Source organism: Hyaena hyaena, unplaced genomic scaffold, assembly GCF_003009895.1.
Source record: "Hyaena hyaena isolate Hyena2069 unplaced genomic scaffold, ASM300989v1 scaffold_1235, whole genome shotgun sequence".
Classification (NCBI taxonomy): Eukaryota; Metazoa; Chordata; class Mammalia; order Carnivora; family Hyaenidae; genus Hyaena; species Hyaena hyaena.
In genome coordinates this window covers 320,971-348,772 of record NW_024081865.1, presented here as the reverse complement: position 1 = coordinate 348,772, position 27,802 = coordinate 320,971, and the positions used below count along the sequence as shown (strand labels likewise).

The 27,802-nt window shown below is 34.3% G+C and overlaps 1 protein-coding gene across 1 annotated transcript in view; it reads left to right on the top strand.

Moving 5' to 3' along the window:
• The first annotated feature begins 23,838 nt into the window (after positions 1-23,838).
• The window catches only part of LOC120224719 (acyl-CoA-binding domain-containing protein 5-like), a 10,550-nt gene continuing 6,586 nt past the window's right edge, over positions 23,839-27,802 (top strand). Inside the window, 2 exon segments of the mRNA XM_039222974.1 lie at positions 23,839-23,849; positions 24,137-24,294. Coding sequence (XP_039078905.1) covers positions 23,839-23,849; positions 24,137-24,294 — 169 coding nt within the window.

Here is a 27,802-nt window from a genome sequence, read left to right as displayed (position 1 = left end):
TTCATAGTATTCAATTCAGCTTTGGTGTTCTACCGACTCATGGGATTGCAAAAGATTCAATCGGTTTTGTTGAAGCTCTTCAATAAAAGGCAAAGTATCTGTAGAGAAAGAAAAAGTTTTCCTCACTCTTATTCAGGTCTCTGGCTGCATCTGAACATTAATTTGACAAAGATATTAATGGGAGAAAAACACACAAATTTTATTAAATTTTTACATGTACATCACAAGATAATGAAGGCCTGGAGAAGAGACCAGATCAGGAAGCTTTTATGCCTGTTACAAAAAGAGACAATAAATTTTTGAAGCATTGACAAGGCAAAGAAGTTTGAGTTGGGGATAGTAAATGCTGAAGTAACTAGAAAGATAAGGGGTTGATAAGAGTTAGATTAACAAAGTTTGTTTGGAGTTAGTCTAGTGTAGTCTTTGGGCTGCTGATAAGAGACTGTCTCTAGTAAAAGGGGAATTTAGTTCCTGCCTTAAGGCAGAAAATGGGGAGCTTTTTCTGCATTTACTGCTTCTTAATTGCCTTCAGCACAAAATAAGTTTTATGTCCAAGAGGCAAATGTTGGAGTGATATATGCTGCTTCCCTTCATAACCAAATTACAGAAGGGAATTTTATCTGACCTTGCAGGTTGTAATAATTGAACAGTTCTGACATTTAGACTTAAAACATATGCTTATTTATTTTGCACTCATTAGTCAAACAAAACACAAGAGTATAGAATCCCCGTTCTACCTAAAACTATGGAATAAGATAGTTCCTACAGATGTCAGAAATCCTGTCCATTTATGATTCTTCCTAAATAGAAAACCTTGGAATTTTGGCCTCAGAAAATAGTTTGGCCTCAGACTGACTCTCTCTTTTAGCCATTGACTTGGTCCCCAACCACTTGCTTCAGAGATATGAATAAGCAGAATTGGATCTAATCATTTCCTTTCTCTTGGTTCTCAAACTACTACTGCATACTCCCCAGGCAGATTCTCCCAGAAAGCCTAACTTTTCTTGAAATGAAAGATTTAAAAAAAAAAAAAAAAAAAGCCTAACAGTTTTTCACTTGAGGCACGATTAAGCAGCTAGGTTTACTGAATTATTTATTAGAAGGGCTTCTGTTACACATAGAGCCATTTGCTCCTTGATTATTTTTCCACACTTACCTTCTACTCCTTTTCTTCTCACCCACTAGTATATTCTAGCATCTCACTCCTTTCTCTTCTAGAAAGAGAAAACTGATTTCTGTCATAAGATTTTTGCAACAGCTCAAACCCCATCTAGGAATGTACCTTCCCCACATATTTTCAAAGATAACCCCTTATAATGTTGGTCTCTGATAAATATCACTACCTAAGGTAAGTCTTCTCAGACATTTCAGTTACCATTTCCCATGTTTTAGTTTCAACACACAACTAAGAACTGTCTGAAAATTCCTTGTGTTTTTTCCCCTTTATTAATGATCTGTCTCCTCAGCTCGATTATAACTATGAAGAGAGGTAAAATGTGTGTATCTTATTTCACATTCTTTCTGAAGTGTGCCTTGTACATAAGAGGCATCCAATAAAACATCTGTGAACTGAATGGCTGGATGAATAGCTCTTTACCATTTTTTTTTTCTTCATGAATACATTATGAAGGAAATATATTGGATACATTTAACATGGGATTCCAGTTTATTCAATGTGAGATCATTGCAAATACTTTAATTTTACCTTACACTATGCCTGATAATTAGACCTTTTGGATTTGGCTATATTTTTCCATCAGGAGGCCTTGGAGCCCATTTTGATGTATAAGACATTTTAAGACCAGAGATATCACTGTTTTACTAGATGCATCCTTTATGAGAAAGAATTTTAAAAACTGTTTTACATCAATTATAGGAGAGGACATAAAACAGTCAGAGAGCACTTTTGGATCAGGAAGTACTTCCAGAACCATTTCATTTTATGGCAGAGGTAATGGCATTTTGTCCTAATTCTTCTCTCAGCAGTGGCCATGTCTCAAAATCAGAAAGAGAAGCAATCCCTGTTTTTACCCAAGAACCAGGACCTGAAGGTTGAAATAATGCTTGGTGACAAATTATACAAATTACGTTTAAAATGTATTCAGGGAAGCTCCTCCTGTCACCTTCTAATCCTCAGAGCTGAGGTTGTTAACAGTTGAGGACTGATAGGAGAGGTACTGAAGTAAATAACAGAACTTCTGTCCATCAGTTTTTTGTTTTTTTTTTTCCTGATTGGAGCACGTATCACAGTAATATATAAGAAAATGAGTTACAAAATATGCTTCAGGGTGTCTGAATGACTCAGTCAGTTAAGCATTCAACTCTTGATTTTGATTCAGATCATGATCGCACAGTTTGTGAGATCAAGCCCTGCATCTAGCTCTATGCTGACAGCACAGAGCCTCCTTGGGATTCTCCCTCTCCCTCTCTCTCCATCTTTTCCTCCACTTGTACATACTCTCTCTCTAAAAATAAATCAATATTTTAAAGAAGGAAAACAAAACACAAAATATGCTTCATTAATGGGCTAAGAAAGTAGCTCATAATTCCTTACGCACATATCTCTTGGTAACACTAAGTTAAGGAAAACAGTTGTTACAAGACCAAATGAAGTCTCTTCCTCCCAAAATCTTAATTTCTGGGCCCTTAATTTCATGTTTGCTGAGCAGTCTTATTAAATTTCTAAGTGATATAAGAACTGTCAAAGGTGTTCACATATACTCTTTCATTCACTCATTTATTCATTCATCTTTTTAAAATTTTTATTTATTTATTTTTGAGAGTTAGAAGGAAAGAGAGAGACCCTGCATGTGAGAACAGAGGAGAGGCAGAGAGAGAGGGAGAGAGAAATTTCCAAGCAGCCTTTGTGCTGTCCCCACAGAGCATGATGTGGGGCTCATTCTCAGGAACCTCTAAGATCATGACCTGAGCTGAAATCAAGAGTTGGATACTTAACTGACTGAGCCACCCAGGCTTCCCTATTCTTTCATTTTTTTTTAAATAAAACACATAATTGACCAACCATTATATTCTAGGAACCTAACAAGGTGATGGTAATGAAATGATGTATTAAGAATATTTTCTGTCAATCTTGAGATGCTGAAGGTACTAACATGAGATCAGTGAGACCACATGGCTGAGAAAGAATGTGTGTCCTGAATAAGCAAGCTGGCTTAAATTATTTTTCTCATTGTAATTATTTTATAATTAAAAGGCTTATAGGAAGATGGAGCTTTTTTTCACTAAAAATTTATATATCACAAACAATGAATTTGGAAAATGTTTGTGATACACATCGTAAAACTTTTTAACATGCTCATTTTCTCTGAGTCATTGCCTTATAATTCAATAGATTCACACAATTAAAAGTAATTTACAGTTATCTACTAGGAAGAATTGACTTGGTTCACAGAGGGGTTCACTCTTTGAGCTCTAAGAAACAAATGGTTATTTCATGCTTACCTCGGTGGAGGCATCAAGATGTATTATGACCAGATAATTAATCTCTCCCATCTAATGAAATAAATATCTCAACATATGAATTCGACAGATAAATAATTAAGAAAAAAATATATTTAGGAAATAAAGAACACTATATTTCTTTTTCCCCAACAAGGAAAATATTTGTTCTAAAATTTTTGTGGCAACTGTATTAAATTCCATTTTTTCATCTCATTTCAATGTTCTTCATCAGGTCATAATTGTAGAAACCAATTATTTTTTTATCTAAAAATACTTTAATAATATGTGAAATTTAAATATATTGGAGTTTTAATTTGTTTTGCCTCATGCTTTTCTTTTGGAAACATATGTTGAGATTGTTAAAAAAGAAAAGTAAAATATCATTTTTGTGTCAGTTGAAATATTTGGAAGTACAAAGTAGTTAATTATCCTTTAAAAATATATATAATCAGGTAATTATTACTCTTTCCTTTACAGAAACAAAAAAAAAAAAGTGAAGAAGAAATGGAAACACTCTTTAAGCTAAAAAAAATTATCATGAAGGAAAATTATTTATGCTATTAATCTATCATTAGAAGTAGTTAAAAAGCAGATAAGAGTACATTAAGCTTAAGCTAAAATGAGAAAGCAGATTATTTTTTTATTTATTTTAAATATTTTTATTTATTTCTAGGAGAGAGAGAGAGATGGCGTGAGCACGGGAGGGTCAGAGAGAGAGGGAGACACAGACTCTGAAACAGGCTCCGGGCTCTGAGCTGGCAGTCAGCACAGAGCCCAACGCGGGGCTCGAACACATGAACCGCGAGATCATGACCTAAGCGAAAGTCGGACGCTTAACCGACTAAGCCACCCAGGCGCCCCAGATTATTTTAAAAATATATCTATTATCTCATCAGTTATCTCTTTAATTTCACTACCATGATTAAAAGAAAATTATCTTGGCAACAATTCAAATAACATGGTATTTGGACATTTACTCATTAATCAAAATAAATACATATCCCATTTTCCATTTGAAATACCATTTTCAAATACTTGTTTCTTTGGAAAATACTAAAAATGTGAAGAATAAGAAGTTCCAGTATAATGAAATCCAAAGTACTTAAATTGGCACAGGAAACAAAAATATTGTGATATAAATATAGAAACGCAGTTGACACACAAGTGAAATCAGATTTCACATTATTTTATTTTCAATAACAGCACTGCCACTCACAATTTTCAGCACGGAGTTATTCTCTGTCAAGGTATTTATTTGCTTTTATTGACAGGCTAAATGTGATCCTGTGTGCTTTACCCCAAAATCAGCTGGTGTTAAGAGACCTCTGAAATGTTTTCCTGGTCAAAGATGGAATTTTTAGAGCAGAGATAATCAGAGATATTGGAGAAGCACACGTCTAACTTTAGGTTTTGAAAATATAATTAACGTTGAAAAAATTAGCTCCTTTGACTTGGGTTTTATCAGACAAGTTCATGTATATCTCACTAAAAGAAAGAAACATTTGCATTCACTTAAGATAGTAATTTTGCATCTACAAATAGCCTGTGTGTAATTGAAAGTGCTTGGACACACCTATATGAGGAAGTTTACAAAACTTTAGCAATCAGTATAGAGTAGTTGTTCTTTTTTTTTTTAATTTATTTTTATGTAAAAATGAGAGAAATGTGAATTGTCTTTTTTACAGTACTTTGGAGTATGAATTTATTCTCTCTTGAAACTTATTGCATTCATTATATTATTATTTTGTAGTATGATCTCATTGTTTTATCCAAATAATCTCACACGACATTTTACAACCACTTAGGATAATCTATCTGATTTCTGGAATGTTTGTATGTAGTGGGGGAGCAGAACAGGTTCAGTGCAGATGGCCCAAGATGAATGTATCAATCTGACAATTTGTGCACAGGTCATAAGGGCTGACAAATACTTTGGTCAATTTTCTAGTCCATATTCAATTTGCAATCGGCATCCAGACAAGATATAAAGCTTTTATTGACTGCATCCTTCTCTTATGGCTTTGCGAATAAGCAGAGTAAGCTGCTGTGGCCGTGGTGTGAGGTGGGAGCTTTGCTGTATCATTTCTAATGCGAACACAATTGTAGCTATGGTTCATTGTCATGACAACCTGATGCTTGTGTTTGAGAATCAATACTAATACCTTCAGTCTATTTCTCCGCTATTGAAGTTTTACAGCAGAAAAGTGAAAGAGCATCTAGCGCTGGGTGAAATTGGGCTATTTCCATTACAACTACTGAAATTCCTTCTCTGATATTGCCAGCCTTTTCATACAACAAATATCTAATGTTATCACTATGTTTCCAATCGCTAGTTGGAGAAACGTGATGAAATATAAAATATTATCAATAGGAATCTATCAGTGCCATGAAAATTGTTAGTACTCTCAGATTTAGGATTCTGCATTTTAAAACTAGGTCCAAGATTCTTTTTCTTGAGTATTTGTTAGATATTAATTTGTCTTTTATTGTGTACTTCTGAAAAAGAGACACTGGCTAATAAATATTAGTTAGGCTTTATGCCAAGATTAAGAGGTGTTTGACATTATGTGACTTTTTTTCCTAAAATTATGAAATTATAAAGTTGAGTTACTTGTTTTATTTCTGTTTATGGATTCAGTTTTAAATAATATTACAATTTTCTAGTCTTACTTATGTGCATGTTTTCTCTTTATCTGAACACTTGGTCTATTTACAGTAGAAATTTATCACAATAATAATTTTTCATACCATTTTACTTATTTTGTAGTCAAAGGTGTCAGTTCATAGATAATGTCACAAACTAAGAATATGAAAACATAAAATAACATCACAAGTGATAAGCTAGGACAGGACTCACCAGGCATCAAGAATTTTAGTGTTGTTTTTATCCATTCGGAAATACTGAAATTGATACAACCATAATAACAACACATACCTGACCAAGTCTTTCAACCTCTTGTATCGATGTCAGAACATAAAAATAAGGAGAATAAATCCTCTAAACTCTAATCCTTGAAATGAAATGTGAAATAAAATTTATTTTTATAGGCCTTTCTTTCCTTCTAATTCAAAAGTGTTTGCTATTGGTTGTTTTTTTCTGGGAAAGTGATACTGAAGGAGAGATAAGGGGCACTAAAAAATACGTTGGGAATAGCACTAGCAATGAAGTAGGCAAGACACAACAATATGAGGGAGCCCTCAAACCACAAAGTACACATGGAGGTGTCTTCCAGCCCCAGGGAGAATTCTGGAGTGAAGTCTTGCTTTGGATGGAATGGTTAGGTCCTTGAACAGGTGACTTGTACAGGCATTGTCTGAGGGTCACTCAAGAAAGTCAAGGCTGTTACTACTGCTTTGTTCAGTAATTGGGCAAGGCCTGTCCCAAGAATGCATTTCAGTTAGCCCAGCTCCTTAATGGCATACCTCCTTGAAAAGAAAAGCTTATCTCTATATATGGCTATCTTTTTCTTTCTTTTTTTTCTTCCTTCATCTTTCTTTCTTTCTTTTCTTCTTTCTTTCTTTCTTTCTTTCTTTCTTTCTTTCTTTCTTTCTTTCTTTCTTTCTTTCTTTCTTTCTTTCTTTCTTTCTTTCTTTCTTTCTTTCTTTCTTTCTTTCTTTCTTTCTTTCTTTCTTTCTTTCTTTCTTTCTTTCTTTCTTTCTTTCTTCTCCTGGCCATATCTAATTCTAATCCTAGTTACATATGTTTGTTTCTCTTTCACTTTTACTTGATTTCATTTGAAGAAAAAAAAAGGAGTCTTGCTATTAATGTCACTTTGTCTTTTCAAGTAGAGTCTATACTGCTAAGTCATCTAATGAGAAAATCTTCAATGACAAGGAAACTTAAAAACTACTTCACAGAAATTGAACATTGAACACTTATAATGCAACATTAAATTATAATTCGATTCAATATATTTTTAATTATGTATACATAACTTAGAGAAACCTATGAATATAGAAGCTAAATATTGGGGAAATTTACCTGAACAATAAATACTCTATCAGAAAATCCACTAGTGTCAGTTATTCAGTTAAGGAAATGCAACTCTAAAGTTGCAAAGGATTCATGTCTTTTTATTACACTCCTTTGATTAGAATCTGAGCCCTAGTTTTTTCAATTCAAGCAAAAGTATTCTCAGAAAAAAAATCAGAGAAGAGGCACTTCAGTTGAGACATTGATTATGGGGCTCTTAAAAGTAAGAGTGATAGCACCACTATATTTTTAATATTTTCTCATACTCAAAACAACCAAAAAGATTACTTACATTTATACTTTGTTGGATAAAATATTGACATTCACCACAACCTAAAAACTCCATCTTATATTGTATATCTGTTTTGACGTAGATAACTGGAAATCACTAGAAATAATTTTTTGAAATATTTATTTCATTTAAACAGATTCTTTATGAAATTTGTATCGTTTCTAATTCAAGAAAAATGTCTTCTAATATGTATGACTCTGAAAGCCCCCTTATTGTTCTATTTCCTCAAATAATATAATTTCTAGAAAGACAGTTTTATTTTTTGGCTAAATCTCTCATGTTGAGTTGCACCTCTAATATATTAGTTGTATAATAAATATTTGTTCTGTTAACACATTTATGAATTCAACTTTATATTTTGACACATTGGTATTTTGTCAGAATATTTAACTCAGTATTAATATTTGGGACTGGCCCATAGTACTGAAGAAGTACAGAAAATTACTAACGTCTATGTAAGTTGATTTAGAATATTTAGTATTTATTACGTAGATATCACATAAACCATATAAATAATTAGACTGTGCTAAGTGTTAGAATAACGTATTCCCAAATTTCAGTATCTGAATCCAATAAAAGTTTATGTCTTTGCTCATGTTATATTTCAGTACAGGTCACGTCACTCCTCTACAGATAGCAGCATGGGGGTCCACACGCCATATTGTACGATCACCAGCCTCACCCCTTATCTCCAAATCACCTCTTGCATGAACAACCGTGGAAAAAAATATGGTAAATATTTAGTGATCATATATTTATTCTGTGCACATTCTTTTGGCTAAAATTTATTAATAGTGTTCTACTTGCCAGCAAGAGTGATAGGAAATCTAATTGAACTGTGTGTTCAAGGAAAGAAAAATAGATCGTGCTAGAGATTGGCAATCACTGGGACAGAATTAGATTTTTCTTAGATATTAGAGAGGTTTAAATTTTAAAGTATTTATATTGTTTTTGTTGAGTATCTTTTCAATATAAAATATAAGATAAGCCAGTTTTTTAATTTCTACCTATCGCAGCTCCAGGAAAATCAAATACAAGCATGGAAGTTTTTATTTAGTTACACTTTTGTTTTATTTAGTTTGCAAGAGTCTTTATCTTAACAGAAAAAAATATGATAACAACATAGTTACAGTATAAAGAATACAATTACATTTCTTTATTTTTTAGGAAATGAAAAATAGCTTTTAACCAGTTAAAGAGGGAAAACAGCTGATTAAAAAAACTACAAACAACACTTCCATTTTGGCTATTATAACCTAGATTTGTCAGAGCCACGTTTCTACTGAGGACAGCTACATGAGCTGCATAATAAATTTTAAAAAATAAAATAAAAATACAGACATTTCAGGATATCGAAGAGCAACCAAGGCTGCCAATACCTCAGAAACCAAGAACCCTGATAAAAATATAATTTTAGGAATGGGAGAACTAGAGATCACTCTGAAAGCAGCAGCTGATATACTAAATATCTAAGCAGAAGTATTGGCAGTCTTGCTGTGCTGGTGACATAAAAATTGGAACTCAGAAACAGGCAAAGAGGAGAGGCCTTATTAAACACCCCAGGGTTTCAGTTGAGCCTTCTGAAATGCTATATCCTGAGAGTAAAGCAAACAAGAGAAAGAGCAGCCCTCACACGGTTGCAGCCCAGCCTCAAATCATCCCAGGCTCTGGTTGGCTCAAGATTACTTGCATCTATCAACCACAATTTCTCTATGATTTTTCATACTTAATATGAAGTTCAATTAAAAATAAGATGAAAGCTCAATGAGACGGGGGGGGAAACTCGAAAAAATTCATGGTGAATAGAAACAGAACAAAAGTTGGGGTGCCTGGGTGGCTTGGTCGGTTAAGCGTCTGACTTTCGCTTGGGTCATGATCTTGCGGTTGGTGGGTTTGAGCCCCGCGTCGGGCTCTGTGCTGCCTGCCAGCTCGGAGCCTGGATCCTGCTTCGGATTCTGTGTCTCCCTCTCTCTCTGACCCTCCCCTTCTCGCGCTGTCTCTCTCTCTCCTAGAAATAAATAAAACATTAAAAAAAATTTTTTTAATTATAAAAAAAAAGAAACTGAACTAAAGTGAATCCCTACTTTGGAGTTAAAAGCACACAATCTGAAGGAGTTGATTAATATGTAAAAGGAAATAAAAGACAAACGGAGAATTTCATGAGAAAAATGGAATGTATAAACAGATATCAAATTAAATTCTAGAATGCTGAATATGATAGATTATGGAATGCTGAATACAGACTCTCTAGAATACTGAATCTTAGAACATTAAAATGTGGTTAGTAGTTTAACAGTTCCTGAAAAGTTGGGTTGGTGACCTGGGAAATAGATGTTAATACATGTTGGTCAAACTGAAGCATGGAAAGAAAAGATGTGAATAACAAAGTGAGCTACATTTGAATTATAGGTGAGCTATGTGTGAACTACCATTAAATACATGGAACTACAAAAGAAACATGGGAACATGGCATAACATCCTCATATGTGTATAACTGGAGTAATGGAAAACGGAGAGAGAAAGGATACAGATGAAATAATATTTGTACTTCGTGAACAAAAACGGTAATACAAAACATAAGCAGGACAAACAATGCCACACCTTTTCACATGAGCTACCACTTAAGATCAGACTGTAAAATCACACACAGGTAAATTAGAGATCTGACACAACATTGAGGAGCTTTTGCTTGGATCTTTAGTTAGATAATGTACCTCCTACCCAGTATCATACGTGATGTTTGTTAAGCACAGTTCACGGGATCACTCCTTCCAATGCAGATAATATTTTAAGTGCTGGAACATCTCCACTCTAAACACTCGAATTCAGGAAGTTGTTGGTTTTTTGGAGTTTTGTTTTTGTTTTTGTTTTTTTAATAGCTTATGTGTCATTGTCCAGGAAACCATACCTTATAGGCTCTGGATTTACATAAGTCATTGTTTATCCTTGATGTTTCCTTAAGTTCATTCAGTAAATGAACTTCTTTTCTCCTAGGAAATACTATTAGTCTATTTATTCAAAGGTTCAATTGTTGCTCATGATCTTTGTTGTAGGTGTGTGTATGTGTGTGTGAATGTGTATGTGTGTATTGACTATTATGTTTGCATTCTATTTTCCTCTTTTATTTAAATGCCTTTTTTCCTTGATAAATTCTAAAATAATTTTGCACAGACTCAAAAAATCATATTCTGAATTTGTCAATTCTGAAATTGACAATGATAAAAGTATCATTTGGAAGAAGATACACTTAATTATTTTAATTATTTCCTTAAAAAATTTTTTTATACTTTATTTATTTTTGATACAGAGACAGAGCATGAGCAAGGGAGGTCTTTTTTCTGTTTCTCTTTATTTTTTTAATATGCTTTTGTTTTTACATTTATTTATTTTTGAGAGACAGAGAGAGATTGAACATGAGCAGGGGAGGGTCAGAGAGAGAGAGGGAGACACAGAATCCGAAGCAGGCTCCAGGCTCTGAGCTGTCAACACAGAGCCCGATGCAGGGCTCGAACCCACAAACTGCGAGATCATGACCTGAGGCACCGGACGCTCAACCGACTAAGCCACCCAGGCGCCCCAGTTTTAATTATTTCTTATGTGAAACCAAATGATGGTTGGATAGATCAGTTGATAGAACAGTTGATGGATAGGCAGATAATCAACTCATAATACGTTCTAACTAAATATAACATTGAGTTGATTTTGTTCATGATTTAGAAAGATTTCAAATAATACTAAATAAGTCCTTTTTGGTTCGTGTTTATTAATAACTTATAGTTCAGTTCATCATATCAGGTAAAGTTTTACTATTTTATTCCCAGAATAAACTCTACTTCAAACGCAGAATTTAACTAACGTTTTAGTAAAATATTTTGCTGGTAATTATGTACATTTTGCTTGGAGGATCAGTCTCTTGTGTTCACTATTTTATATATGTAGCAACCTGAGGGTGTTTTGAAACTAGTCTCTTTTTAAAAGATATCCCTATGTAATTTCTGTTTATTAGACATTAGAGATAACTCACTTGTTAGAACTTTAAAAAAAATAGGAATGAGAAAATTTTTTGTTCAGTTTACTCTATTACTTATTTTATCTATTCCTTTTCCTTGAGGTAACTTTTGTAATTTCCAGTATTATAAAATGATGAAATCTTAAAGATTTACTGGCATTAAAGAGTACATAATACTCTTTTGTCATATTTTGATTTTTAAAAGTTCTTTTGGAGAATATGAGTTTTTAATGTTCTATTTTAAGCTTTATTGAAGTATAATTTATGTAAAAAAATACTACATATATTTTATGTTTACATTTTGATGACCTTGGACATATGTAAATACTTGTAAAACCACCATCAACCAAAGCACAAAACATACTTATTACCTCCAAAAGGTAATGTGTGTGTGTTAAGAGCACTTAACATGCAATCTATCCTCTTAATATATTTAAGAAGATTTTAAAAATATAAAAATCATCAGAAATCATGCTCAGACAATTTCTCACTAAGGAAGACATATACTTTTCTTTGTGCCCAAGAATGTGATATATTTGTTTAAATTAACACATGCTATTTTAAATATATATATTAAAATTTAAAAATATATAAAATATATAAAAGTATATAAAATATGAACATATATGTTAATTCCTGACCAAGTAACATTATGCCTAAGACAAAATTTATTTGTAACATTTTAAAGAAAAAAATGTTATGATTTGTACTTGGATGATAATACTCTTTTCCATAAAATCCCAAGAAGTTAACAAATTAGCATTTTAACAGAATTCTGTAATGTTGTTGCATAGAATGTCAACAAGTTTCACATGTACAATGAACCAATTAGAAAATGTGATTTTACATAATAATTTCCATGGAGTATAGTAAAAAATTAATATGCATATGCAGGACACAGACGTATACCTAATAAAAGTTGTGAAAGTCATCAATTGTAAAAACCTGAGGCACCCAAGTGGCTGAGTCAGTTAAGCGTCCAACTTTGGCTCAGGTCATGATCGTGCTGTTCATAAGTTCGAGCCCTGAGTCATGCTCAGTGATGATACCTCAGAGCCCGGAACCTGCTTAGTATTCTGTTTCCATCTCTCTCTCTCTCACAAGCCTTGAGATCATAACCTGAGCCAAAGTGGGATGCCTAACTGACTGAGCCACCCAGGCGCCCCTCTGTTTTTCTTTCTTTTCTCCTTCTTTTCTTTTTTCTTTTCTTTCATTTCTTTAAATATTTTAAATATTTCATTTTACCCTCTTCTTGCTTGTATGGTTTCTGAGAAGTCAAATATTATTTTTATCTTTGTTCCTCTATAGATAAGATGTCTTCCCCTATCACCTTCTGGCTTATTTTTTTCTCAAGATTTTATATCTTTACCTTTGTTTTTCTGAAGGTTGAATATGATATGACTAGGTGTGTTATTTTGTTTCATTTTGTGTTTTACATCTATCCTGCATAGATGTTCTTTGAGGCTGCATGCATCTGTGGTGTCTGGCTTTGATTTGGGGAAATCGTCATTATTTCTTCAAAGATTTCTTCTATTCGTTTCCATATTCTTCCTTTGGTATTCTTATTATATATAGTTTTACCTTTTGTAGTTCTCGCACAGTTCTTATTTATTCTCTTCTTCTTTTTCTTCTTCTTCTTCATGGGGCGCCTGGGTGACTTAGTCGGTTGAGCGTCCGACTTTCGCTTAGGTCATGATCTCGCAGTTCGTGGTTTCGAGCCCTGCGTCGGGCTGCTGCTGCTGCTGCTGCTGCTGCTGCTGCTTCTGTATATTTTCTCTTTCCTTCCAGTTTTGGAAGTTTTTATTGAAATATCCCCAAGCTCAGAGGTGCCTGGGTGTCTCCACTGGTTAAGCATTCCATTTTGGCTCAGGTCAGGATCTCAAGGTTTGTGAGTTCAAGCCCCATGTCAGGCTCTGTGCTGACAGCTCAGAGCCTGGAGCTTGCTTCAGATTCTGTGTCCCTCTCTCGCTCTACCCCTTATCTGCTCATGCTCTGTCTCTCTCTCTCTCTCAAGAAAATATAAAACATTAAAAAAAATTTTAATAAAAAATATAAAAAAAGAAATATCCCCAAGGTCAGAGATTTTTTTTTAACCTTAGTCATATCTAGTCTATTATTAAGGGCACCAAAGGCAATTTCCCGTCAAAAGCATTCTCATTTACATGTAGTGTATTTGAACTCTAGCGTTTGTTTGATTTTTTTTTCTTAGAATGTGCATCTCTGCTGACATTACAACATGCTCTCTATTTGCATGTTGTCCAATTTTTCCATTGGAATCTCTAGCATAATAATCATAGTTTTTGTTTGCTTCTTGGTTTGTTTTAGTTCTCAATTTGTTAAATCCACCATTTCTGCCATATCTGACTGTAGTTCTCATGCTCGTTCAGTCCCTTCAAATTATGCTCTTTGCCATTTATTTTTTCTTATAATTTTTTTTTTTTTAGTTGAAGCACAGGCATGCTATACTGGTAAGAGGGGTCATAACTTCAACATATATAAATTTTGGCAGGATAGACTTTAACCCAGAGCACTTCTTACTTCTGTTTTACCTAATTCCTTTCTTCTTTTAACTTATTAGTCCATAAATAACTTAAAGCATATCATACTTTTCCTAGGATCTTATTGTATTACAGCAGAAAAATCTTCGCAGTATTTTTTCTAACTAGTGTCAAAAGCCTCTTTCACTTTTTTCTATTCTCCCACTTTCTCTTTATATCCATGGCATTTAACTTATTAGCTCTGACCCTTTGATTCCTTTGTATTTGTTATCTTCATTATTTCAATTGTTAATGTTGCCAAAATACCAGAGGTTAGGCTGTGTTGACAAAAGTTTATAAGTCAACTCTAGTGACAAAATCCAGATTGGCAAGTAAGGGAACCTCAATTGCTAGGAATTGGCCTATAGATATTAGTGGTTCTTAAACTGCGTTCCCTTCTCCATCAAACCGAGTCTTCTGTTCTCTACAATATAAAAATGATGTATTTTCAAAACACTACAGTAAATATTTCATAAGTTAATTATTTTTCACTCTAATCACTTTGTTTGTATATGAAAATTATTTACTAACCGAGTCCACATATATTCATTTTTTTCTTCCTGTCACAATGATATGATGTCAAGTTGGATTTCTAACATTTGAAAAATATGTATTTTAGAAACATAACTGATTCTCAGTAGTGCTGCCAATTTGATTAACATATTCATAAAGTGTTAAAAGAGACTGCTCACCTGAAATCAGTACCAAGATAAATTTGGATGTCTCCAGACACCTTGAGAGGTATTTGCATCTTTCAAATTTAGTCAAAGCACTTAACCTGTGGTTACTTATGATAATTTAATAAACTACTGGATATTATTTTATAAATAAATCACATTAGTAGTATTTTCACTCTTATGTGAATTTGACTCTAAAGTTACTTTTGTTTCAAGGACACTGTAGTGAATGTCTTGAAGATGCAGGTGATTTAAAATGAAGCTCTTCCCATAAAAAGAGAAGCCTGAATGGACAATTCTCAATGTCATTTCAGAGTCACTAACAATGAAAGGGATATATTTAAGGCTTTTCCCTGCCTTTCAGGAGGGAAGAAAGCTTTAGGTTGGTTTACACCCTGACTGCTTCATTTACAATTCAATTAGGATGAATGTCACTGGAGGCAAATACTGTGAACAGCATTTCTAGATTCATTTATAAAGATGCCTACCAGATAATGCAGGTGCAGTTTCAGGAGTTAGGTTCCTATGGAACTTTAGGTAGACGAAGGAAAATTATAGTCCCTTCTAATCATTAAAATGCATGCATGAAGTACTTCCAGCCAGCTTATTCATCACTCCTGAAATGCTGACAAAATGCTTAAGGGCCTACTTCCCCACTAAGGTGAAACAAGAGAATTCTTTAAGGTTAGCGATGATACTGTGCATAGGTAGGTCCATTTTTAAAAGACACGTCTCACAACCTGTGGACGAAAACATGCATCAGTTAGTGCTGTTATGCAGCATGGTGCTTTGTATGTAAGCATGAAGTTACATTAGGAAGACAAAACACACTATTAAAACAGTGATAAAGCATAAGATAGCATGCTTTTAAACTCACCTTTTCAAACATTATCATTCTGAAAATTGCATCTCTCCCTGAAAATGTTATTGATATTTAAAGCTACCAGTTCTTAACCTAAGAGATAGTCATACTTGCAAAGAAAAATAGCCACTTTTAAAATTTTATATCCAACTTATTTGTTAGTGAAATAATGTATATACCAATAAATGAATGCATATTGTATTATAATAATATACCTTCTGGTAGTAGTCTATACAGATATAACCTATAGTAGATACAGTAAAATCATTTAGTGGCAGAGTTTTAAAAAAAAATTTTAATGTTTATTTATTTCTGAAAGAGAGAATGAGAGACAGAACACGAGCAGGGGAGACGCAGAGAGAGGGAGACACAGAATCCGCAGCAGACTCCTGGCTCTGAGCTGTCAGCCCAGAGCCCAATGAAGGGCTAGAACTGGTGACCTGCGACCTCATGACCTGAGCCAAAGTCAGACGCCCAACCAACGGAGCCACCCAGGTGCCCCAATGGTGGTAGAGTTTTAATAAAATCAGAATGCTGATAAATTTTTCTTAACTCTTAGTCTGAACATTACAAATTATAATAAGTGGAACTCCACCAATTTTCCTGAAATAAATTGTGAAAGTTCTGGAAAATAAGACTTCTACAAAAATATTTCAAGATATGCTTTATACATTAAATTTTTGATATGAATATTTGAAGAGTAAAATAGCAAATTGGTTTACTTATCAAAGAACTTAAGTTTTCCATATTAAAATTGAAGTTAGAGTGACTCTAGCACTTCCAAATCTTTCTATATCATTCCATGCCAAAGCTCAGATCACCTTTAATGGAGTGCTTGTAAAAAAACACTAAATGCTCTTAGTAATTTTCAAGCTGTATGCACAACATTGCCCAGAATTTGAACTCTTCCAGATTTCGTTTCCAATAAATTTAAATTGCTTTGTATAGTGAAGAGTAATTTAAAATTATTGAAGTGCTCCCACAGTGGAGTACCCATAAAATGTAAAGCCTTTCAGTGATTTTAATCACTATGCACACTTTAGAGCAATTTCAACACATCAAATGCTTTGATTTTTAGTTTCCATTGCTTTAATGTGAGAGAATGAAAAATGCCAAACCAAAATAGCATTTATAATCAGTGAAAGTTGTTACTAACCTGAATTTCAAATTGACTTACAGAGTTAAATATGTGAAATATGACTGTATTATTGATGGAAGAAAAAAATAGTCACCATTATAACAATTCTCTATAACACTAATGTACACCTATATTGAATTTATTATTCTAGAATGTTTCCACAATAGACCTATAGCATACTTTCCTATTTTACACATCCTATGTAGGTATGGAAGATTGATGGTGACTCCTTACATATCCTCAGAGGCATTTATATGATAATTTGAGAACAAAAAATAATAATTTGAGAACAATCTGAATTGACTCAAGATTGAGAAGAAAATATAATAACCCAATTACATCTGAAAATCTTCGACAAATAACCAATGAGGGCCATACAACTATTTCAAAATGTAAGAAAACACAATTCTGTTTGATCAACATTAAAAAAAAGTGTTGATTATAGCTAAAAATAGTTAGAATATAACATAAGTGATTAATTAGAACTCAGAGGATTACTAGTATAATAGGTTAAAAATAATAAAACACTGGTGTTAAAAGGAGATCAGCACTCTAATACCCATCTTCTGTGCCCAAGTTCTGAACCAAATGAGAAACTGGATCAGAAAAGGTTAGAAGGAAAACTAAATGTTTATTTTATTAGTTATTTTCTGGAGGTAAGAAGTTTTTAATTTTTTTAATGCTTTATTTATTTCTTAGAGAGAGAGAGAGAGCGTGATCAGGGGAGGGTCAGAGAGAGAGAGAGATACAGAATCTGACGCAGGCTCCAGGCTCTGAGCTAGCTGTCAGCACAGATCCAACGCGGGGCTCAAAGCCACGAACCGTGAGATCATGACCTGAGCTGAAGTCAGACCGCTTAACTGACTGAGCCACCCAGGCGCCCTAAGAAGTTTTTAAAATATTAGACCTGAGAATTGAAAACTTATAAATGTGTTTAAGGGGATGCTATAAAAACAGATTTTACCTCAGGACAGTCCTTTCACAATGGGCCAGAGAGATAGGCAGAGCATATGGCCTTTGAGGACTTCTCACCTCAAATAAAAAAAGAATGAGATATTTTTATGAGAAATTATTCTTTCCCAACTAACCAATAAATTTTGTAAGCAGATTAAAATTAAGCAGTGGATAGATGATAGGTCAAGGAAGTATCAGTAATGGAGATTGAGTATTCTTTCCTAATATGAAAGAATACTTCAATGTAAAGCTATTTATTAATATGAATATATCTCAATAAAAATAGCAAAAAATGCAAATTATTATGTCAATAGATGTCATAAAGGCAAATATAACATGTAAAGATAAAATAAAATTATATAAAATTGATCAAATATCATTATGGAAAAACAAATTATATAAAATTGAATAAAGAAGGTTAGATATGACAATTAGGAAAGCCTGATAAAAATAATTTAAATGACACAATTTTATACCTGGCAGAGAAAACAAATTAGATATCATCAACTAAAAGTATTTGAACTATTAAAATTTAGTAAACCCTTGGGGCGCCTGGGTGGCTTAGTCGGTTAAGCGTCCGACTTTCTCTTAGGTCATGATCTTGCGGTGCGTGGATTCAAGCCCCACGTCGGGCTCTGTGTTGACTGCCAGCTCAGAGCCTGGAGCCTGTTTCAGTCTGTGACTCCCTCTCTCTCTGACCCTCCCCTGCTCACGCTGTCTCTCTCTCTCTCCTAGAAATAAATAAAACATTAAAAAAAATTATAAAAAAAAAAAAAAAAAAAAAAAAAAAAAAAAAAAAAAAAAAAAAAAAAAAAAAAAAAAAAAAAAAAAAAAAAAAAAAAAAAAAAAAAAAAAAAAAGAAAAAAGGAAAGTAGGGGCGCCTGGGTGGCTTAGTCGGTTAAGCGTCCGACTTTCGCTTAGGTCATGATCTCGCAGTTCGTGGGTTCGGGCCCCGCGCCGGGCTCTGTGCTGACTGCCAGCTCGGAGCCCGGAGCCTGTTTCAGTCTGTGACTCCCTCTCTCTGTGACCCTCCCCTGCTCACGCTGTCTCTCTCTCTCTCCTAGAAATAAATAAAACATTTAAAAAAATTAATAAACCCACTAAATGTAATTATACATATGCAGTTCACAGTCTTTCCTAAGTTTAGAGAATAAATGATACATAGCAATCTTTCACAACTGCAAAAAATACAATAAAAATAAATAGGAATATAATATATATATAGGTCAACAAGACTAACTTAAACCTATATCTGGCTTTTTTATGTGAACACTGAGCAAATATTATAAACCTTCAATTAAAAAATTTTATTTCAAATTGACTTACAGAGTTAAACATGCTAAATTGATTGCAAAAAACTCGGATTTATATTAAGTGATGTGTCATCAGAAAGGAGACTTAACAGGTTTATTTTAAATTTTAATTAACCTTAAAAACAAAAGCAAAATCATTCCCTAGGATCCTGGTTGCTCTATGGTCCCGGAATGTAAGTCTCATAGAGTTAATGTATCATTCTAACTGCAGTTTTAAACTCTGAACAATTTTTTAAAAGTAAAATAATAAATTTTGGAAAAACCTATCAAAGAACTCTAGAAAAAAAATCATATTAGCCTTATTTTGGAAGGTGGTCAAATTTTGGAGAAGCAATAGTCATTGAGGTGATTTTAACTATTTTTCTTCCCTGTGACATTTTCCCCCACTCACAGAGTGGTGGAGCATAGGAGGTTGCGACTTCTGATAGAAACTTTGCTGGCCGAATATAGTAGCAAAAGAATACTCTTTGGCTGACAGAAGAAAATGAGATTCCAGGAGGAGATCTGGGGAAGAATTGTCTAATTCTGCACATGAATTTACACAAATTAAATCTTAATCTAACCCCCCAAACACTATATTTCCATGATACACATAAAATAATATAAGAGAATAAGAGAAAGTTACTTAGATTTGAATCACTGCTCACAAAAGACAAGATAGGATCTATCATCATTGGCTGAAGCACCTGGGTTGATTGTTAACACAAAAGCATTAATGTCCTCCAGGTGATTTTCACAGAACCTGAGCATGTATAACATAATATTTAAAATATCTAGGATACATTTCAAACATGACCTAACATTTGAAAAAATTAGGAAGACATGAGCCATTTTCAAGGGAAAATATCAGAGACGTCAACCCTGAGAAGGCCCGATAGTGAAATTATCAGACTTTAAAGCAATTGTTTATTTAACTATGCTCCATGAAGTAAAGGAGAACACATTTGTGATGAGTGAAAAGATTACAAATGTAACTGACATAAAGGGTGGTACAAAAGCACCAAATCGAAATTTCATAAATAGAAAATATATTAACCGAAATGAAAAAATTCCACTGGAGAAACTCAGTAGTCAAATATGATCACGGTGGGATATATCATTGAACCTGAAAAAAGATCAGTTGAAATCACCTGGCATAAAACCATAAAGAAAAAACATTAAGACTAAATAGAAATTTTGAAAAAAAATTCAGAGAGTCTCAGCAACTTATAAGGTAATAGTAGAAGGTCTAAAATATAGTGACCTGAATATCAGAAGGGAAGATTAGGGCATATTAAAAAAAATGTACAAAAGCTTCCAAATGTAGTGAATATCATGTATTTATAAAGTCAAAAACTCAGAAAATGCCAAACAAAATAAAATTCAAGAAAACCTGCCTATATTCATAAAGTCAACTATGAAAAGATGCATATAAGGAAATGTCATTTTGAGGGGATGTATAAAACACTTTAATTAATTAATTAATATTTTAGTATAGTTTTTAAAGAAGAATCTTGACAGCAACTAGAAAAAAATGAAAAATTATATACAGGGGAAAATTTGAATGGGTTAAGAAAAAAGGAAAGTAAAAGAAGAAAATAAAGGGAAGGGAAAAGAAAGAAAAATCTGTCAACACAGAATTCTATACACACTTCAAGAATGAATGTGAAGCGGACACTTTAAGGAATAAAAAACACTTGAGACTAATAAAACTGCTTTACAAGAAATGCTGTTCGAAGTTTTTCAACTGGATGAAAACTATAATGGAGAGAAACTCAACTTCTAAAGAGTAAAGAAAGATTATTCAAGACAGCATGAAAATAAAAACCTGGATGTAACTTTTCATTGGCTACAAGGAACTCATTTTATTTATTGGGTTTTTTTTTAAATGTTTTTAAAAATGTTTGGATGTTTATTTTTGTGTGTCAGAGAGAGAGGGAGGGGGGAGGGAGGGGCAGAGAGAGAGAGAGAGGACATAGAATCTGAAACAGGCTCCAGTCTCTGATCCTGTCAGCACAGAGCCCAACTCAAAGCTTGAACTCATGAACCCGTGAGATCATGACCTGAACCAAATTCGGTTGCTTAACCAAATGAGCCACCCAGGCGTCCCAAGGAACTCATTTTAAACATAAAGACACAATTGTGTTACAGATAGAGAGAAATTTGTGCAAGCAAAGAGAATGAATTTGTAGCTTGGAGTGGGCATATTAACTTTAGGAAAAAAAATCAATGAAATGAGTGTTACCAGAGATAAATAAGAATATTTCATAGTGATGAAAAGGAAATTTCATCAGAAAAAAATTGACAAGTATCAATTATAGGCTTAATAAAAGAGCCTCAAAATATGTGAAGCAAAACTGATAAAACTGAGATAGAGTATAAACATTTCTGCTATCATGGTAAAAGATTATATGCCACTTAGCAATTGATATAACCATCAGGCAATAATAATAACAATATAAACAAAAATAAAAACATATCTGAACACCACCTTTCTATAACTGGTGTTTATAGGATACTACATCCAAAACCTAAAGAATAAACACCTTTCTTCAAGTGATATATACATATACCATTTATTATACTATAAAACTAGTGTTGATAAATTTAAAGGGATTCAAATTATATAAAGTGTGTTCTTTGGCCTCAGTAGAATCTAATTAGAAGTTAATTACAGGATTGTAGGAATATATGGAAATTAAACAATAAACTTTTAAGAAATCCATTGGTTAAAGAGTAAATCTTTAAAGTGCAAACTCCGTGAGATTAGGGTGTGCCTTGTGCATTGCTTTATCCCCTGCAATTAGACCTCTGTCTGGCACATAGTAAACATTCAACAGTTATTCCATGAGCAGTGCTGTAGAAGAGAAAGAAAATGTTTAAGGGCCCTGCTATTATTTTTTGTGAGAAATAAATGAACAGGTTTTTAAAAAGAATACAGGAAAGCCTGACGTATGTCAGAATCTCAATAAAGACTGGTCTGTGAAAGACAGAACTTAAAAGTCTGTAAATCAGGCTGTTGTCAACTCTACAAACTTTACAAACCATAGCAATTTTCTAAAATTACCGATTCTGTAGCTTGCTAATGTGAAAAGTTTAAGAAATAATAAAACATAGGTGTTTTCGTTTTTGCTTTGCCAAGCTTAATTTAAGTGATTTATTTTAAAGTGCTCAACAGTGAACAGTTCAAAGTAAATAAATCAACAAATAATACTATTATTAGAAAAATATGCAGTTTATACCAGAATAATTGGGTTTCTGAGACTTAATATCAAGGTTTATGAGATTGTATGAACTTTGTGGCCTTATTTAGTCTCTTATTCATGTCCTTAAAAGAAAAAAGGAAAAAAAATAAGCATTTACTTCCTATGGAGCAATTGAGAAATTATTTCTAGAAAAGAAAAAAAAAAGGCTAATATATTATTAACATTAAGAGGATTAGAAAGACATCCTAGAAAGAAAAGTAGGCTAATTTAGAAAATAAATTGAATCTATGAATAGAATAACTCATTTTGTAAAATTATATTTTGTTACTAAGAATTTTTATGTAGTGAAGAACTGATTCACTAAGGTCTTATAAATTCAAAAGGCCAAAACAAAGATAAAAAAAAGAAAAACTTGTAATAGCTAACAGAATCTAAATGAATTGACAATAAAAAATATTCATATGTTAAATACATAATGTATGAGCTTAAGTTTTTTCCTTGTTATCATTTTTATTATTTTCCTTTATCTTTGCTTCTCCTCTTTATTTTCTCATTTTCATGTAGTGCTTCCCCTCTTTAAAGTCCATGCTTCGATTTGTATAATCAATATGTGCTGAGTACCCACTATGTATAAGTACCTGTGCTGACTGCCACAAGGCATGTTGAGATAAATAATATGGAGTCTCACAATTGATTAAAGCATTAAGGACCACACAGCTACAGAGATATTAAACAGGAATGAAATATGTAGAAAAACTGTTGTAAGAAAATCATGATTTCTGGATAGCCTTCAGTTTTTACTTAAATTCTTTGGTCTATATGTTAAACTTCAGATGATAATAAATAACCTACAAAATTGTGCAGATTTATTAGAAGAGTATATATAAAGTGTCTGTGTGGCACCTAGGAAGTCATTTGGCAAATGATAGTTATTGTTATTATCTATATAGGGAAAACTGAAGAATTTATGAAGGAGGTTTTATCTGAGTGTGTATAAACTACTTAGAAGAGCTATTCTGAAACGATTGGTGTGTATGTGTGTGCGTGTATGTATGTGTGTGTCATGGCCCAGTCTGGAGATCTGTTGATGTCTATTGACTACTTGTAAAAATAATATTTTTAAATGCTTACATAAAATACAAAGGCATAGTATCAAAAGGGAAGGCAAATATACTGAAATAGTAACATATTTTACAAATTATTTTGTAATAATACTTCTCATCTAACAGAATAAATAAGAAAACTTTTTAATTTTAGCAAGTTACATTTTATAGTTTAAGACAGATCGGTGTAGACTGCAATGGCTTCACACTAAACTCTAGTCTGGTCATTGATTACCTTCCTTCTACATACTATTGACAAACCATGGTCAGTCGGGAATGCTGAAGAACTAGTTTGTTTAGCTTAGCAATGGAAAACTCAAGGAAGGGGGCAAGATGGCAGCGAAGTAGGGAGCTCCGTACATTGTACTCACCTCCATACCTCACATGAAGAAGATCTGAAGCCATAGAAAACCTGACAGAATTCAAGAGATTGGGGGAAAAAGGACGCAGAGTTCATTGAGAAAGACTTCTAACGTGAGTATGAACTGGGGAAGATAAAATTGGGTGGGGATCAGAGACGCAGAGGGACAGGGTTGGTCCCCCTCTGCGGGGAGTGAGAGGGGAAAGAGAGAGGCTGAAACTGCTCAAGACATGGTCGCTGTCACTGGGGAACAGAAAAACCTCCCCTCAGGGCACAGAAGGACCTGGTCGTGGGCACTCCAGCTGACCCAAACAATCCCCGGGAAAACAGCTGCGTGCACGCCAAATCTCCAAGCACCAACTTGTCCTGGAGGGGCCACACCGACCGCGCATCCATGCTCCTGGCTGGGCTGGATCCCTACAGGGAAGGTGAAGGACTTAAAACTGGGAGATTTGCCCACGAGTTCGTGTTTCAGGTGATGGGTCACAGAGGGACCCGGTTTCCCCCTCTCCAGGGAACCTGAGGCACCCCTCAGTTGAACCCCCGTCTTTGCCCACCAACCCAACCTGGAGGAGACAGGAGCAGCAATTCTGGCTCCACCCCCAGGGCTAGGCAACAGGCTTGGAATTGCCCTGAGGGGATCCCCTGCGAGGCTGTGTCTACAGCAGTTTTGGTGGGGGGCACGGACTGGAATTTGGAAATGAGGCCTGGCCTGGGCTAAAGAGCGTGACCCACCTTGGCCTCGCCCATGGCACGGGGAGTTTACACACCCAAAAAAATGAGGTGCAATGCTTGGTTCAAGAAGGGACTGGAGTGCTGCCACTCTTCTCCCCACAACTGCCAAGGCAGAGCTCCCGCCTGATGCATTAGATCGCACCACACCCATCACTGCTAGAGAGCTGCCCTCCTCTTTTTTTTTCTTTTCTTTTTCTTTTTTTTCCTTTTTTCCGGAACACTGACCTGATTAATTCTGGTCACTGGCTTGCTTAAACAGTCACATTTAGTCCATTCTGTAGATGGAAATTCTACACCTACCTACCTTTTCATCTCTTCCTTTCAGGAGTAAATAGACTATATAGATTCTCTGGATAACAGCAGCGCCTTTCTCTCACCTCTCCAATCATATTCCACCCTTAAGCTCTTTGAAAAAAGCTTCTTATCCCTTCTGCCTGTTCATTCTATTTCCAATTTTGTCTCATCCCCGCCCTGCCTTCTCTCTCTTTCTCTATGCTCCTCAACCAGCACTGCATACACCCAGCTATTTAATTGTAGCTGGGAAATCTGGTTATATGCTTTAAACCTTTCTTTGTCTATCAGTTCTCTTCTTTTTTCCTTTTCTTTTCTTTTTGACTTTTTTATGTATTTTTATTTTCTATTATTCGCCTTCCCTCCTCTGTCTTTTCTCTTTACTTTTTCGTTTTCTCTCTCAGTTTATATGTTTGTTGGATTTGTCTGTGCATTTGTGTGCCTCTGTCCCTGTGTGTTTGTCTGTCTGTTTTCTTCTCGAGGGCTACCTCAAGAAACAAGCCAAAGTACACATGGTGGAGAGTCCCAAATACCACGAGTAGGAAAATAAAATAACCAAGGCCTCAACAAGAGAGACCAGGAGATGCCATTCGAACAACACTTTCTGAAAGGATAGGCCCTGGACAGTCATAGAGTCTTCTTGGGTACAGCAGCGCTCACAGGTGCAGAGAGCATAACAAGTCTTTAAAACTAACAAGAGATAAAAAGCTAACCAAAATGATGAAACGGAAGAGCTCTCCTCCAAAGAAATTCCAAGAAAAATTGACAGCTAAAGAACTACTCAAAACAGATATAAGCAGCATTACTGAACAAGAGTTTAGAACAATAATCACAAAATTAATAGCTGGGCTTGAAAAAAGCATAAAGGACATCAAAGAAACTATGGCTACAAACAACATGGAGCATAAAAATAGGCATGATGAATTAAAGCAATGCAATAAATGAGATACATAATAAACTGGAGGCGTCCAACGCATGGATTGAAGAGGCTGAAAGGAGAATAAGTGATTTAGAAGACACCATTATAGAATAAGAAGAAGCTGAGAAAAAAAGAGACAAACTGATCCAGGAATATAAAAGAAGAATTTGAGAGCTCAATGATACAGTCAAATGCAACAATATCCGTATCATAGGAATCCCAGAAGAGGAAGAGAGAGGGAAAGGTGGTGAAGGAGTCCTGGAACAAATTATAGCAGAGAAATTCCCCAACATGGGGAAGGAAGTAAATGTTGAAATACAAGAAGCACAGAGACTCCTCTCAGACGTAATTTGAATCGATCTTTTGCACGATATATCATAGTGAAAATGGCAAAATATAAGGACAAGGAGAGAATTTTGAAAGCATCTAGGGAGAAAAAGGCCCTAACATACAAAGGGAAACCTATCAGAGTGGTGACAGACCTATCTACTGAAACTTGGCAGGCCAGAAAGGAATGGCAGGAGATCTTCAATGTGATGAACAGAAAAAATATGCAGCCAGGAATCCTGTATCCAGCAAGCCAGTCATTCAGAATAGAAGGAAAGATAAAAGTCTTTCCAAATAAACAAAAATTGAAGGAATTTGTTGCCACTAAACCAGCCCTACAAGAAATCCTAAGGGGGACTCTCTGAGGGAAGTGTTGCAAGGAACAAAGATACCAGAGACACCACCACAGGCATGAACCCCACAAAGTACAAAAAGACCCTAAACCCCATATTTCAATAATAACAATAAATGTAAATGGGCTGAATGCTCCAATCAAAAGATATAGGGTAGCAGAATGGATAAAAAAACAAAATCCATCTATTTGCTGTCTACAAGAAACATATTTTCCATTGGAAGAAACCTTCAGATTAAAAGTAAGGAGATTGAAAAATATATATCATGCTACTGGAAATCAAAAGAAAGCTGGAGTAGCTATACTTATATCGGACAAACTGGACTTTAAATTAAAGATAATAACAAGGGATGAAGAAGGGCATTATATAATAATTACAGGGTCCATCCATCAGGAAGAACTAACAATCATAAATGTCTATGCACCAAATATGGGAGCACCTAAATATTTAAAACAATTAATCACAAACAGAAACAAGCTTATAGATAAGAATGTGCTAATAGCAGGGGACTTTAATACTCCGCTTACAGCAATGGATAGGTCAATCAGAAAATCACTAAAAGAAACAATGGACTTGAAAGGGACATTGGACCAGATGGATCTGACAGATATATTTAGAACTCTACATCCTGAGGCCAGGGAATTCACTTTCTTCTCAAGTGCGCACGGCACATTCTCCAAGATAGATCACATCCTGGGACATAAAGCAGCCCTCAATAAATATAAAAGAATTGAGATCATACCATGCACACTGTCAGATCATAATGCTTTGAAACTTGAAATCAATCACAGGAAGAAGTCTGGAAAACCTCCAAAACATGGAGGTTAAAGAACATCCTAGTAAAGAATGAATGGGCCAACCAGGCAATTAGAGAAGAAATCTAAAAATATACGGAAACAAATGAAAATGAAAATACAACAATCCAAATTTTATGGGATGTGGCAAAGGCAGCCCTAAGAAGAAAGTACATTGCACTCCAGGCCTATTTCAAGAAATTAGAAAAAGCACAAGTGCAAAATCTAACAGCTCACCTAGAGGAACTAGAGGCAGAGTGACAAGAACACCCTAAACCCAGTAGAAGAAGAAAATAGTAAAAATAAGAGCAGAAATAAACAACATAGAGACCAAAGAAACAATTGAACAGATCAATGAAACCAAGAGTTGGCTATTTGAAAAAATAAACAAAATTGACAAACCTCTAGCCAGGCTTCTCAAAAAGAAAAGAGAGAGCACCCAAATAGACAAAATTATGAATGAAAATGGAATTATTACAACCAACCCCTCAGAAATACCGGCAATTATCAGGGAATA